The sequence below is a fragment of the Columba livia genome, chromosome 4 (assembly GCF_036013475.1).
Source record: "Columba livia isolate bColLiv1 breed racing homer chromosome 4, bColLiv1.pat.W.v2, whole genome shotgun sequence".
Classification (NCBI taxonomy): Eukaryota; Metazoa; Chordata; class Aves; order Columbiformes; family Columbidae; genus Columba; species Columba livia.
Window position 1 is genome coordinate 45471441 of NC_088605.1, and position 15799 is coordinate 45487239.

Here is a 15799-nt window from a genome sequence, read left to right on the forward strand (position 1 = left end):
CCCTAAAAATAAAGGTAAAACCCAGCTCACTTGGACGGTGTTGCCACAAAGATTCACGAACAGCCCGACAATATTTGGAAATCTGCTTGCTAAAGATTTTGAATCCTGGGAAGCCTCGTCTGATGAGAGACAGATGCTACAATATCTGGATGACATTTTCATCGCTACTAGAACCAAGGAGACGTGCGTGACCTGGACCATACGGACCAGAAACACCTGCAATGGAATAAGGAAGCCACACGAGCCTTTCAGGAACTTAAAAAGGCTTTGATACCAGCCCCTGCTCTAGGACTCCAATATGTGAGCAAACCATTTTTCCTATTCTTTCATGAGAAACAGGGAATAGCCTTGGGTATATTGGCAAAGGATCTTGGCCCATATGGACGAGCAGTGGCCTGTTTCTCTGAACAGTTAGACGCAACTGCAAAGGGGTGGCCTGGATGCCTGCGAGCAGTTGCTGCAGTGGTACTGAATATACAGGAGGCCTGGAGATTTACCACGGGTCAGAAAATGACTGTGCTAGTATCCCAGACAGTGTCTCACAAGATGGTGTAGAAATTATCGTCACTAACGTTGTCAACCCAGCTTCTTTCCTCAGTGGTAACTTTGGAGAACCAGTTCATCATGACTGCCTGAAGACCATCGAAGCAATATCATCCAGTTGACCAGATCTAAAAGACATTCCTATTGAAAACTCTGACAACTGGTTTATGGATGGAAGCAGCTAACTGTGAGGGTTGTGCATGTGCACAGAGCAATTTGGAAAGAAAAGGGACTTTTGAACTCTCAAAGCAAACATATCAAACGTGCAGAGGAGATGTTGAAACTATCGGAAGTAGTTCAACTTCCTAAGAAAATGGCAATCATGCATAATAGGGCACACCAGAAAGTGAGCTCGGAATCAGAAAAGGCTGGCGGACAGAGAGGCAAAACAAATGGCAAAGCAAAAGGTAAAAACAGAAAGTGCTCTAGTCCTTGGGGGACAGGTCTCTTTAAAAGGTAAGCCAGAGTATACTAAAGAGAATCGAAACTCATCATAGATTTAGAGGAATAATATAATAAGGAAGGGTGGGTTCACGCCCCTCAGGGAAAGCTTATTGTCCACTTTCATGTACTTTGGCCTTTAGTAAGGGAAGAACATAAGAAAGGATTTTGGGGAATAGAACCACTATGCAAACATTTGATTAGGGACACAGGAGCTAGAAATTTGTATATCACTGTAAAACAGGTGACAGCAGCGTGATCTTTGCCTCCAGACTAATCCCAAAAATATGCCCAAGCTAGAAATGGGTCAAATGGGGAAGGGGAATGGGCCTGGAACACAATGGCAAATTGAGTTTTCAGAACTCCCAGGAAAAGGGGGGTACCGATATTTGTTGGTATTAACTAATACTTTTTCAGGTTGGCCAGAAGCATTCCCTACCAGGACAGCAAAAGTTTAGGAGGTGACTAGAACATTGATACATGAAATAACACCAAGGTTTGGAGTTCCAGGTGTTATATCCTCTGATAGAGGGCCACATTTTATTTATGCGTATGAGAAGTCTTTTGCAGAAAACTTTGGAAACTACAGAAACAGCGGTTCGCACTGCAGAGAAAGGATGGACACACGCCTCTCGAGTTAAAGGACCCCTGACAGAAGAAAGAACCTGGAAAGTAACTCAAGGACCGGGGGAATTGAAGTTGAAATTAACACGGGATCGGTGATGTAACTACTTTCAGTATTGTTCATATGAATGTCCAGCATAAATGAAAATCAGAATGTTTTAATAGTTAAGCATGTTGAACTAAGTTGGATATGTAATTCTTTTATCTGTATTTGATGGTTAGGTTGTATTGAACTGTGGTATAAGCATATCCACAAAGGGAAATTGCCAACAGGATTGTGTAATAAGCATTTAAGAATAGAAGATAGGGAAGCCAAAGCTGAGTTGAGAATTCTAACAGTCACTGGAAGAATACAAAAAGTATAGTGAAAAATGATGGGAGGCATTTACTAAAGGGGTGTATGGGAATTTAGAGAGTCCATCAGTGACAGGAAGAATAGAGTGTAAAAAGAGAAATCAAATTTCGTGTCGTCCTGTTGCTCCTGGGAAGTGAAGGCCAAGAGTTTGGAATACGATAAAAAGTCATCACCTAACGGCAAAAATAGGAAAGGCGGGGACACTACCCTTGCTGCCGAGAAGATAATGAACTCGGCTGCCAGCTGCAACCTGGTAGGCCAGAGAGGCAGAGGGTGTAGAAACCTGGACCTGATCCTCTTGCTAGGAGTGGTGACTTACTGTTCCCAACTTAGCCTGGCCAATCCATGTACCAAGTGCTATGAGCGCGTGAGAACAGGACGACTGACACAATATGTTCTCAGTTATCACACTCATGTTAATTCTGGATGTTATGATAGAACAAAATTGGAAAAATGTGAAATCCAAGGGCAGAAGTTATGGGTAGCAACTAATCTAGGGAAAGGTAGACTCGGTGTAGGCTCTGTCTCCTGCCCTAGGGGAGAACAGAGTATCTGTTTTTCACAAACTGGTATGTGGGGCTATTCAGATGGAGGGGGAGTGCAAGATCAGTATAAGGAGGAGTTAGTTAAGAGTGCTACTCAGGAATTGAAAAGAAGGCAAGAGAAACAGAAAGTGGTGCAGAAAAGCAGTGATTGGTATGAAGAGGTAGGGCAAAAAGACAAGGGATTACAATTGCCAACAGTGGGGAAAAACCTGTTTGTAGACCTTGTGGAGAAGATGGCCCGGGAATTGGGTGTCGCGTCATGCTGGATGTGTGGGGGGTCTCAGGTGGTGGAGCAGTGGCCTTGGAGAGGGGAGAGTGTGAGCCCAGAAGGATTACTGGTATGGAACAGAACTCATGTAACTGGAAAGAAAAAAGACCAGAAGGATGGGTATTAAGTCACTTAATCATAGGGCAGATACGCATATCAAGGGACGATGGTAAACTGGATTTTACTGAATACGTTGGGCAAACCCCTTGTAAGTTAGTGTTACAAGTAAATTCATCAAATACCTCTATTCCTCCCACTTGGTGGCCAGGTCCACCTAATGGATATTGGTGGGAAATGAAACAATATGCTGGAAGAATCGAAGCAAAGCAAATCCTTTTGAGGAAATTGGGGATTTAAGGAGATATTGGCAGAATCCTGGCTCTACCGATGTAAACGAACCATGGAAAGCTCCTGATGGATTATTTTGGATATGTGGGAATAGAGCTTATAATGAGTTAATGCCTAAATGGAGAGGGTCTTGTACAATAGGGATAATTCAACCAGCATTGTTCCTTTTACCAAAGGAAAAAGGGAGTTATCTGGGGAAACCTCTGTATGAAACTTTAAACAGAGAGAAGAGGGGTTTAATAAATGTCCCCATAGGAGGAACGCAAACTTGGAAAGATGATGAATGGCCTGCGAAAAGGATAATTGAATACTATGATCCAGCCCCCTGGGCCCAAGAGGGAAGCTGGGGATACCGTACCCCAATATATATGCCAAACCGAATTATCCTGTAATGCAAGCAGTGGTTGAAATAATAAGCAACCGGACAGCTGAGGCACTGAATCTTCTAGCAAGACAATTGTCTCAGACCAGGGCTTCAGTGTACTAAAATCGGGTAGCCTTAGATTATCTCTTAGCTGAAGAAGGGGGTGTCTGTGGGAAATTGAATACTTCTGAGTGTTGTTTGGAAATAGATGGTAATGGGGAAGCTACAATGAAAATAGCAGAGGAGATAAAACGCGTTGCGCATGTACCAGTACAGAAATGGAACTCTATACTTACTAGCCATTGGTGGGATGACTAATTTGGGGGAGCCTGGTGGAAGAAAATAGGGTTCATGATATTATGCGCATTTCTGGGTTTACTGTTTGTACCATGTATGATCCCGTGCTTTATTCGGTTAATACATTCAGTAGTCCAAGGCATGCAAATCTCAGCTATGCCTATAGATCCTGAAATGGCAACAAAAGCAATGGGGCATCAATTTATGATTTTAAAAGATAACACCAAACTGGGCCTAGCCGCCGCTAGGCAGGTGCTGGTTAACTTTGAGGCCAAAGCACGAATCAATAGGATAAAAAGAAAAGGGGGGAATTGTGAAAAATGCAGTTGTGATTCGTGCTAAGATGTTTAATGTTTACAGGTATAACCAAATGAGGCACGGACTCTGAACCTGGAAAAGGGAAAGGTGGTTAAGGTCTATGTAAAAAGTTATGAAACTTGTTTAGGAAGTTATATTGATAGAGGGAACTAACGTTTTAAGGGTTAAGCAACTATATAATAAGGGCCTACTAACAAGCTAACATTTTAAACCACACAATTAATATCTAGTTTAGAGTTGTATGTAACTAATTGTGCTAAAAAAAAAAAAAATAACAAGGCAGGACTTCATTAAATGCCGAGATAAGAAGTTTTACAGCACCAGCTGCAGCCTTGAGGAGGCAAGATAGCCAAGATTTACAGCAAAAAGGAGGCACCAGTCTGGTTCCAGCCGGTTTGGTAGCTTGGATTCCAGCCAGTTCCTTCTAATGAGCCAAAGGTAAAACGTCCACTGTGAGGAAGCTGAAGGAGCCTTCATCCAAAGACCCCTAAAGACCTTTCCTCAAATTCACCAAGTGACACTGCGCAGGCGCAACAGGGGAGGGTCAAGGAGGGGAATAATATGTAAATAATTATCTGAGACTAATTTTAATAAAAAGCGGGGAAGGTCATGAATATGTATAGGCGTTCCTGGGTCATTATGAATATGTAATACCATACTGTATTTAAGCACACTTCTTATTGTTAAAAGTGTGCGTGTTGGGCGGAGAGAATCCCCCGCGCACCCAGCGCTGTTTTGCTTATGCTCTAATGAACACGTGTTTAAGGAATACAAGAAATTGGATTAAATGTTGTTTATCCATAGAAAAAGCGTAAGTTATTTATTTCACTAAATATCAGCGATTCACAATTAATTGTTAGTTTAAACCCAAGGTTACTCACTAGAACTCAGGGCCTCTGTCCCTCAGGTGTGTTGTGGCCTTTATGTAACTGCATTGCTTTTAAAATGTAGCTCCACAGAAATAAACAAGAGGCAAACAGGTCATAAGGCTTTGGGCTCTGTCCTACGTAGTGTCTCCCTGTTTCTGTCAGAGAGATTTCCTTGTGCACAGCATGTAAACATGTAATGTGTTTGGGGAAGGTTAATACATGCAAATATAACACCAGTACAGAGAGCATGTCAGAAGTTCTTTATTAGCACTACGACAACTGAAGCACTAATCTTATTTAGAAAATGGGTGATCACAAGCATTTAAACTGGAGGAAGAAGAGCGTTGTCCCTATCTGTATGGGGTCCTGAAGTCAACAGTTTTCTTGTAATGCACAAGATCAACATTCCCGGAGCATCCTGGGCTGTGGTGGCCTCCATCACTGCTCACACAGTGGGCAGCTGATCTCAGGACAGGCAGCTCGGCAGGGACCTGTGCTGCTGGGCAAGGTGTGTGGTGCTGGCCAGGTGTGCTGCACAGACACCTCTGGGGGAAACAAGGAGTGTGAGGACATGGAAGCACCAGGTGATTTACTTGGACACCACTGTCACTCCTTCATCTCTAAAATTTCATTCAGATTAATGCACAGGTGCTATGAGACTTTTTTTTTTTCTTCTTTTTTTCCCTAGAGAGCACTTGAAGTGAGGTTGTTCCTTATGGAATGCGATGTCCACGTCAGCACAATTAACTGATCATAAGAGTGAGACTGATTAACCTGTTGTCACTCCTGTCTCCTATTGCCATGGTGTGTCCTGAGTGGTATACATGTCCACGTATCTGTCTTGTGGTAACAGCTATGTGGTTTATATGTAGGATAAGGGTGTAAACAATAAACCTTGACATCTTCGGTTGGCTCCCGGAGGGCACGGGTGAAGCCTCACTTTGGCCCGGTAAGAAAGTTGCTCAGGCCTGGGAGAAGGCCCCAGTTTTGATGCATAGATCTGCCTGCCCGCTGCTGTACCCTAACAGCTGTGCGTGTGCCTACGGAAAACAGAGGGGCTCAAGGTGTGGGGTGAGAGGCGGGAGCTCACTGGAGTCAGCTAAAGAGCCCGGCGCCATGACCGCCCGTTCCCACCCGCCCGAACGTGAAGCCGCTCGGCCAGCAGGCCAGGCCGCCGCCGTCACCGCCCGCCCTTTATGCGGCGGCGTTGCCAGGCGACGGGCAGAGCCACGGCGGGCGGGGCGGTGTTTGGAGCTCTGTCAGGTCCGGCCCGTGGGCTCAGGCGCTGCCAGGCGGGATCCAGACGCCGCCGCCATGCCGGGGAAGCGCAGTGGCCGCCGGGCGGCGAGGCGGCGCGGCGTGTTGCAGGTGAGCGGCGGCAGCGCCCGGGCGGGGGGCGCTGTTCCTGGGCTCGGGGAGCGGTGGCGCTTGTGTGCGAACTGGTTTCAGCTACTGCGAGTAACGCGCTGTCAAACACAACAACGGAAAACAAAGGCGATTTGCACTCCAAGTGAGGTTTACTGTTGTGTGGGCAGGGGAAGCTGCTCCCGGTGCGTAACGTCGCCCTAAGACGGGAACGGCCTGAGCTCCCTGTCCTGACAGCCCCGCAAACGGGGCTCTGGCCGAGCACCGGCAGCTGCCTCGGGCAGAGCACAAAACCCGTGTTCAAGTCGAAAAGCCTGCTCTCAAGCCCGCAGTGGTCTGTGGCTCTGGGTCTGGAGACACTGCTGCATTTCATAATGTATTTTTAATAGGTAAGTAAGGCCAGTTGTTTTCAGAAGCCACGTAACCGCCTTGCGTCCGTGATGCTGTGCAGCAGAGCATCCAGAATACCAGCGGTGGCTTCTGTGAAGCTCTTCCATTGTTTTGGACCTGCCAGCTGCTGCAAGTTCTTGTCCCACAGCAGTGGGTGAAGCGGCAGCCCCTGCTCACCCGCTGTGACACCGGGACTGTGCAGACCCTTCTGTTGTGCTCTTGCCCATCAGAACATGTAACAGGGGGGTGAAAAAGTGTCACACGATGTGTCACATGACGATACAACGTCGTTATTGCAAAGAATTGAAGGGGATCTGTAAGGAATGTTTCTTACGGAGGAGAAATAGAAATTAACACTTGGAGGGATTTTTAAACACAGAAAAATTGGGGAAATGATGCTAGAGTGAAAAGGCTCCATTTTACTTATCCTTCACAATAATTTTCAGTTAAACGGGTTAATCTCTTGCTCAGTTTTACTTATGTATGTGTGGGAAGGAGGAATTAGTGCTGAACTTGAAGAAGTGAATCTTCTGTGTAAAAGTTGTTTGTGAAACCATTTCAGGGTGAGCGACAAAAAGCACTTTCTGCTCATGCAGCAAGAGAGCAAGCAGCCGAATACTCAGATGACAGTGACAAAGACGGCACATTAAACGGTAAGAGAGAATTAAGTATTTTTCTTAAGGTTCTTCCCTTTTTTAAGTCATTACTAGATCACAGAGAATCTTAGTGAGTCAATATGATTTAGTGTTGCAAGATTTCATATTTTAACAACTTCTCAATCATTTGGTCCTCCTCTTCCAAGTTAGGAGCAGAATCCCAGTGCAATCAGTGGTGGTGAAACCTGCCAGGCCAGGCACAGTCAGTGCTGTTTCCTACAGTTGTGATGCCCAGTTTTACTCCTTGGCCATATTGCTTCTCCACACCAGGCTGAGACAGCAGCGCCCAGTACTGTGAGTGACAGTGGACATGGGCAGAAAGGCAGCGCTGTTGTCATCTTACTGTTTTCCCAGTCTGGACAATCAGTGAATAAGGGCTGCGGGACACGCTGCAGAGCGTTCTTGCCTGGCAGTGTACACAAAGCAGGAGCAAGCTCGAGCTGGCTGGTTTTTTTTGGGCCAGGATGCATTTGATATTTGCTAATGTTAAGTTTAGCGAGATTGGCCGAATGGCTCTTCTTCCTCCTTAGATGGTGCTGCATGCTAAGGGAAATCGGAATCTGAAATCTCATGCTGTATTTTTAAAGGGACTTCTTCTGTGTCCTGTTTTTCATTCAAATCCGAAAGATCTTTTGAAAGTTTGTGGGATGCTTTAATTTCCCTTTGCTGAAAAGATCTTTAAAAAAGCTCCTCCTGCATTAAATATGTTACTCAATTGTCATGGCATTCTTTTGTCATATTGCTGAAGCATTTGAACATTGAAATAAAATCAGTTAGAAGTAACAGGCTACAGGAAGATAAAACGATTATGGTTAAACATGGGAATCTTAGCATTGGAGCAGGTATCTTCTTTGAGTATCTTCTAGTAGGTTTCAGTTGGGTCAGAAATGAAGAGAATAGAAGGGGAGGATGGATTCTGGTAACGAAAGGTGCCTAGCTTTGTTCTTGTTGACTTGCTTCCACTTCTCATGGCCTTGGAGACGTAGGTGTTTAAAAGGGTTTTAAATTGCATGACAGATAAGAATTAACTGTGAGTATTTGAAGTATTTTCTTTGGATTTGGTCCACGGAAAGAGATGACAGGAAAGGAAGCAGAATAAAGATCTAGTTTGGTGGCTTTGCATAGATCAGAGGTGTGGAAAGAGAAGCGCTCAGAAACTTGAAGTCACAAGAGCGTTACACGAAAAATTCTTTTAAATAATAGAAGATGTAGTTTCTGTGTCCCCTTTTTTCCACTTCTCTCCAATGGAAGTTGATAATGTGCTGTTTTCAGGTGTTGGAAAAGAACGTAACGGAAGGAATTCAGGTGCTGGAAGCACTAAGAAATTGGTTGCTGTTGACAGTCCTCTCTCAGATGAGTATGCTTCGCAAAAAGCAGCAGATTTGGAAAAAGAAGCTGCTGATGACTCGACTTTATCCTTCCATGAAAAGAAGCTTCCACAAACAATGCTTTTAGAAAGTGAAAACATACAGGATGACAGAGAAGATGGTGAAGAAGAGTGTTTGGAAAGTCAAAATGAGGATGATAACAGGAAAAATAATCAAGAGTGTTCAGCTCCTGAAGAAGCACCATGTGGTAATGGTGAAAGTGAGCACTGTAATGACTTGCCTATTCGTGACCTACAGGAAAAATTTTACTTATGTATGTGTGGGAAGGAGGAATTAGTGCTGAACTTGAAGAAGTGAATCTTCTGCGTAAAAGTTGTTTGTGAAACCATTTCAGGGTGAGCGACAAAAAGCACTTTCTGCTCATGCAGCAAGAGAGCAAGCAGCCGAATACTCAGATGACAAAGAGAGTGACAAAGACGGCACATTAAACGGTAAGAGAGAATTAAGTATTTTTCTTAAAGTTCTTCCCTTTTTTAAGTCATTACTAGATGTGGGGGGGGTCTCAGGTGGTGGAGCTGAAAGATTGCTGAAAGATTATAAGGCTTGCCAGAGTCCTGAGGGTCTTAGGTGGGCTTCTGGACATTGGTCGTCTCCAGATATTGTAAGTGAGCAAATAAGGGACTTGGCAAAAGAAAGCAGATTTGAGATTTCTGCTGTTTTGGAAGCAGCATTGATAGCTGCCCCGAAAGACAAGCAAACTGAGCGAGAGATCATTAAATCACTGTAGACAGATTTACAAGCAGAATGGTTTGAACTTCAGCAAGCAGAGAGAGAATTAGCTGATAACAAATGAATCACAGAAAAACTTGCTGCAGAACAGTCTGCAAGATGCCTTTTAGTACTAGCTTTTTTTCTTTGTGGGTATCTTTTTGAATGTGTTGCAGTTTCATAAGTTTTTGCCTGTTGTATGGTATAGTAAGATCACAGATTGACCCAAAATGTACATTTTGTGACGATGAGCAATTTGGCTCTTGACTGTGTGAATGTGGTGATGGGGTTTTGTGTGTGATAGCCATTGCTTTTTTTTTTCTTTCTGGCAAGTTGGCTTTGTTGTGGCATCTGGACTTGCACGGCTCTGTGATAGGCTGTGTCTCATCTCGCTGTGCTGGATTTGGCATTTTTGTATGCGCACCAGATGTGGGGTCCTGGTTTGGGGATGGCGGTTGTGGCGCCCCAGATGAGACACTGATAAAAGCCTTGCCCGGTCCAGCTTGCTGCGGCGGGGGTGGTGCGTGCCCATGGGCTCCAGCGCGCACCCACCTGTTTTGTCAGGGAGACCCAGCGGTGCCTCCACCCGGCTGAGCAGTGAGCGGTTCAAAGGTGCAATGCTAAAATTGAGATATTGTCTTGAAGAAGTGTAATTGTGATCTGTTTGCATATTTGAACTTGGTATTTGGTTTGTGTGTCTGAGCTCAGTATTTTAGTCAGTATATTTACACTTGGTACCAAAATAATTTGTTTGGGGAGATAATTACAAAATGAGCACCGGTTCCATTATTGAAGTACCACCTTGCTCCCCCTTAAGATGCATCTGTACACATGAGAGTAAATTAGTGGGGGAAGTGATTTGAATGTGAAATTCTGAGTTAGCTGTATTGCAGTTAGTGTTGTTCTGTGGATAGACTGATTTGGATCTAAAATTGATGTAAGGGATTGATGCTTAATATGCTGCTTATTGACATCTGTAAGAAATTACAAAAGGTAGGAGCTGAGGGATGTAACTGTTGCTCAGCTAATTGAAATTGCATATAAAAGTTTATAGACGCAGGAATTAAATGAAGAGAGAAAAAGGGCAAGAGGAGCCCAAGCCTGTGCCCGGCAGCTTCCCCTTGATAAGCTGCGGCGAGAAGAAAAAAAAAGGAAAGAAAAAAGAAAGAAAGAAAAAACAAAAAAAAGGTGAAAAGCTGAGTGTCTGCTAAAGCGGTGAAAAAAAACGGCGGGGAGAGCGGCGGCTGCTGGAGCTGGAGCTGCAGCTCCTCTCCTCCGGGCTCGCCGGCCGCGGGGGATGAAGCGGGGGGGGCAGTCGCCGCCTGGCCCGTTCCTGCTGGGCTGCTTGGTTGTGTGAAACGCGTACAGAGCACGCGGATTTCCCCTTAGATATCCACCTTCTGACCCAGGTTCAGAAGTAGGAATTCGGCCAGTAACAGAGAAATTCCTGCAAGTAGGGTTATTAAAGGAGTGTGAGTCCAATTACAACACCCCTATGTTGCCTGTCCGCAAGCTAGATAGGTCATATTGGGTGGTTCAGGACTTATGAGCTATAAACAAAATAGCTGAGGACCTCTACCCAGTGGTAGCAGACCCATACACCCTTCTGAGAGTATTAACACCTAATTTGACTTGGTTTATCATTTTAGATTTAAAAAATGCTTTCTTTTGCCTCCCTCGCCATGAAGCTAGCCAGACAATATTTGCATTTGAATGAGAGAACCCTAAAAATAAAGGTAAAACCCAGCTCACTTGGACGGTGTTGCCACAAAGATTCACGAACAGCCCGACAATATTTGGAAATCTGCTTGCTAAAGATTTTGAATCCTGGGAAGCCTCGTCTGATGAGAGACAGATGCTACAATATCTGGATGACATTTTCATCGCTACTAGAACCAAGGAGACGTGCGTGACCTGGACCATACGGACCAGAAACACCTGCAATGGAATAAGGAAGCCACACGAGCCTTTCAGGAACTTAAAAAGGCTTTGATACCAGCCCCTGCTCTAGGACTCCAATATGTGAGCAAACCATTTTTCCTATTCTTTCATGAGAAACAGGGAATAGCCTTGGGTATATTGGCAAAGGATCTTGGCCCATATGGACGAGCAGTGGCCTGTTTCTCTGAACAGTTAGACGCAACTGCAAAGGGGTGGCCTGGATGCCTGCGAGCAGTTGCTGCAGTGGTACTGAATATACAGGAGGCCTGGAGATTTACCACGGGTCAGAAAATGACTGTGCTAGTATCCCAGACAGTGTCTCACAAGATGGTGTAGAAATTATCGTCACTAACGTTGTCAACCCAGCTTCTTTCCTCAGTGGTAACTTTGGAGAACCAGTTCATCATGACTGCCTGAAGACCATCGAAGCAATATCATCCAGTTGACCAGATCTAAAAGACATTCCTATTGAAAACTCTGACAACTGGTTTATGGATGGAAGCAGCTAACTGTGAGGGTTGTGCATGTGCACAGAGCAATTTGGAAAGAAAAGGGACTTTTGAACTCTCAAAGCAAACATATCAAACGTGCAGAGGAGATGTTGAAACTATCGGAAGTAGTTCAACTTCCTAAGAAAATGGCAATCATGCATAATAGGGCACACCAGAAAGTGAGCTCGGAATCAGAAAAGGCTGGCGGACAGAGAGGCAAAACAAATGGCAAAGCAAAAGGTAAAAACAGAAAGTGCTCTAGTCCTTGGGGGACAGGTCTCTTTAAAAGGTAAGCCAGAGTATACTAAAGAGAATCGAAACTCATCATAGATTTAGAGGAATAATATAATAAGGAAGGGTGGGTTCACGCCCCTCAGGGAAAGCTTATTGTCCACTTTCATGTACTTTGGCCTTTAGTAAGGGAAGAACATAAGAAAGGATTTTGGGGAATAGAACCACTATGCAAACATTTGATTAGGGACACAGGAGCTAGAAATTTGTATATCACTGTAAAACAGGTGACAGCAGCGTGATCTTTGCCTCCAGACTAATCCCAAAAATATGCCCAAGCTAGAAATGGGTCAAATGGGGAAGGGGAATGGGCCTGGAACACAATGGCAAATTGAGTTTTCAGAACTCCCAGGAAAAGGGGGGTACCGATATTTGTTGGTATTAACTAATACTTTTTCAGGTTGGCCAGAAGCATTCCCTACCAGGACAGCAAAAGTTTAGGAGGTGACTAGAACATTGATACATGAAATAACACCAAGGTTTGGAGTTCCAGGTGTTATATCCTCTGATAGAGGGCCACATTTTATTTATGCGTATGAGAAGTCTTTTGCAGAAAACTTTGGAAACTACAGAAACAGCGGTTCGCACTGCAGAGAAAGGATGGACACACGCCTCTCGAGTTAAAGGACCCCTGACAGAAGAAAGAACCTGGAAAGTAACTCAAGGACCGGGGGAATTGAAGTTGAAATTAACACGGGATCGGTGATGTAACTACTTTCAGTATTGTTCATATGAATGTCCAGCATAAATGAAAATCAGAATGTTTTAATAGTTAAGCATGTTGAACTAAGTTGGATATGTAATTCTTTTATCTGTATTTGATGGTTAGGTTGTATTGAACTGTGGTATAAGCATATCCACAAAGGGAAATTGCCAACAGGATTGTGTAATAAGCATTTAAGAATAGAAGATAGGGAAGCCAAAGCTAAGTTGAGAATTCTAACAGTCACTGGAAGAATACAAAAAGTATAGTGAAAAATGATGGGAGGCATTTACTAAAGGTGTGTATGGGAATTTAGAGAGTCCATCAGTGACAGGAAGAATAGAGTGTAAAAAGAGAAATCAAATTTCGTGTCGTCCTGTTGCTCCTGGGAAGTGAAGGCCAAGAGTTTGGAATACGATAAAAAGTCATCACCTAACGGCAAAAATAGGAAAGGCGGGGACACTACCCTTGCTGCCGAGAAGATAATGAACTCGGCTGCCAGCTGCAACCTGGTAGGCCAGAGAGGCAGAGGGTGTAGAAACCTGGACCTGATCCTCTTGCTAGGAGTGGTGACTTACTGTTCCCAACTGAGCCTGGCCAATCCCTGTACCAAGTGCTATGAGCGCGTGAGAATAGGACGACTGACACAATATGTTCTCAGTTATCACACTCATGTTAATTCTGGATGTTATGATAGAACAAAATTGGAAAAATGTGAAATCCAAGGGCAGAAGTTATGGGTAGCAACTAATCTAGGGAAAGGTAGACTCGGTGTAGGCTCTGTCTCCTGCCCTAGGGGAGAACAGAGTATCTGTTTTTCACAAACTGGTATGTGGGGCTATTCAGATGGAGGGGGAGTGCAAGATCAGTATAAGGAGGAGTTAGTTAAGAGTGCTACTCAGGAATTGAAAAGAAGGCAAGAGAAACAGAAAGTGGTGCAGAAAAGCAGTGATTGGTATGAAGAGGTAGGGCAAAAAGACAAGGGATTACAATTGCCAACAGTGGGGAAAAACCTGTTTGCAGACCTTGTGGAGAAGATGGCCCAGGAATTGGGTGTCACGTCATGCTGGATGTGTGGGGGGTCTCAGGTGGTGGAGCAGTGGCCTTGGAGAGGGGAGAGTGTGAGCCCAGAAGGATTACTGGTATGGAACAGAACTCATGTAACTGGAAAGAAAAAAGACCAGAAGGATGGGTATTAAGTCACTTAATCATTGGGCAGATACGCATATCAAGGGACGATGGTAAACTGGATTTTACTGAATACGTTGGGCAAACCCCTTGTAAGTTAGTGTTACAAGTAAATTCATCAAATACCTCTATTCCTCCCACTTGGTGGCCAGGTCCACCTAATGGATATTGGTGGGAAATGAAACAATATGCTGGAAGAATCGAAGCAAAGCAAATCCTTTTGAGGAAATTGGGGATTTAAGGAGATATTGGCAGAATCCTGGCTCTACCGATGTAAACGAACCATGGAAAGCTCCTGATGGATTATTTTGGATATGTGGGAATAGAGCTTATAATGAGTTAATGCCTAAATGGAGAGGGTCTTGTACAATAGGGATAATTCAACCAGCATTGTTCCTTTTACCAAAGGAAAAAGGGAGTTATCTGGGGAAACCTCTGTATGAAACTTTAAACAGAGAGAAGAGGGGTTTAATAAATGTCCCCATAGGAGGAACACAAACTTGGAAAGATGATGAATGGCCTGCGAAAAGGATAATTGAATACTATGATCCAGCCCCCTGGGCCCAAGAGGGAAGCTGGGGATACCGTACCCCAATATATATGCCAAACCGAATTATCCTGTAATGCAAGCAGTGGTTGAAATAATAAGCAACCGGACAGCTGAGGCACTGAATCTTCTAGCAAGACAATTGTCTCAGACCAGGGCTTCAGTGTACTAAAATCGGGTAGCCTTAGATTATCTCTTAGCTGAAGAAGGGGGTGTCTGTGGGAAATTGAATACTTCTGAGTGTTGTTTGGAAATAGATGGTAATGGGGAAGCTACAATGAAAATAGCAGAGGAGATAAAACGCGTTGCGCATGTACCAGTACAGAAATGGAACTCTATACTTACTAGCCATTGGTGGGATGACTAATTTGGGGGAGCCTGGTGGAAGAAAATAGGGTTCATGATATTATGCGCATTTCTGGGTTTACTGTTTGTACCATGTATGATCCCGTGCTTTATTCGGTTAATACATTCAGTAGTCCAAGGCATGCAAATCTCAGCTATGCCTATAGATCCTGAAATGGCAACAAAAGCAATGGGGCATCAATTTATGATTTTAAAAGATAACACCAAACTGGGCCTAGCCGCCGCTAGGCAGGTGCTGGTTAACTTTGAGGCCAAAGCACGAATCAATAGGATAAAAAGAAAAGGGGGGAATTGTGAAAAATGCAGTTGTGATTCGTGCTAAGATGTTTAATGTTTACAGGTATAACCAAATGAGGCACGGACTCTGAACCTGGAAAAGGGAAAGGTGGTTAAGGTCTATGTAAAAAGTTATGAAACTTGTTTAGGAAGTTATATTGATAGAGGGAACTAACGTTTTAAGGGTTAAGCAACTATATAATAAGGGCCTACTAACAAGCTAACATTTTAAACCACACAATTAATATCTAGCTTAGAGTTGTATGTAACTAATTGTGCTAAAAAAAAAAAAAATAACAAGGCAGGACTTCATTAAATGCCGAGATAAGAAGTTTTACAGCACCAGCTGCAGCCTTGAGGAGACAAGATAGCCAAGATTTACAGCAAAAAGGAGGCACCAGTCTGGTTCCAGCCGGTTTGGTAGCTTGGATTCCAGCCAGTTCCTTCTAATGAGCCAAAGGTAAAACGTCCACTGTGAGGAAGCTGAAGGAGCCTTCATCCAAAGACCCCTAAAGAC

At 44.1% G+C, this 15799-nt stretch overlaps 1 protein-coding gene across 2 annotated transcripts in view; it reads left to right on the plus strand.

The window, feature by feature from the left end:
• The window catches only part of LOC135579362 (uncharacterized), a 36996-nt gene that overhangs the window by 10206 nt on the left and 10991 nt on the right, over positions 1-15799 (plus strand). For both annotated transcript variants that reach the window (XM_065061479.1, XM_065061480.1), the window contains exon 3: positions 8656-8970. In XM_065061479.1, coding sequence (XP_064917551.1) covers positions 8656-8970 — 315 coding nt within the window. The remainder of the gene's footprint in view (positions 1-8655; positions 8971-15799) is intronic.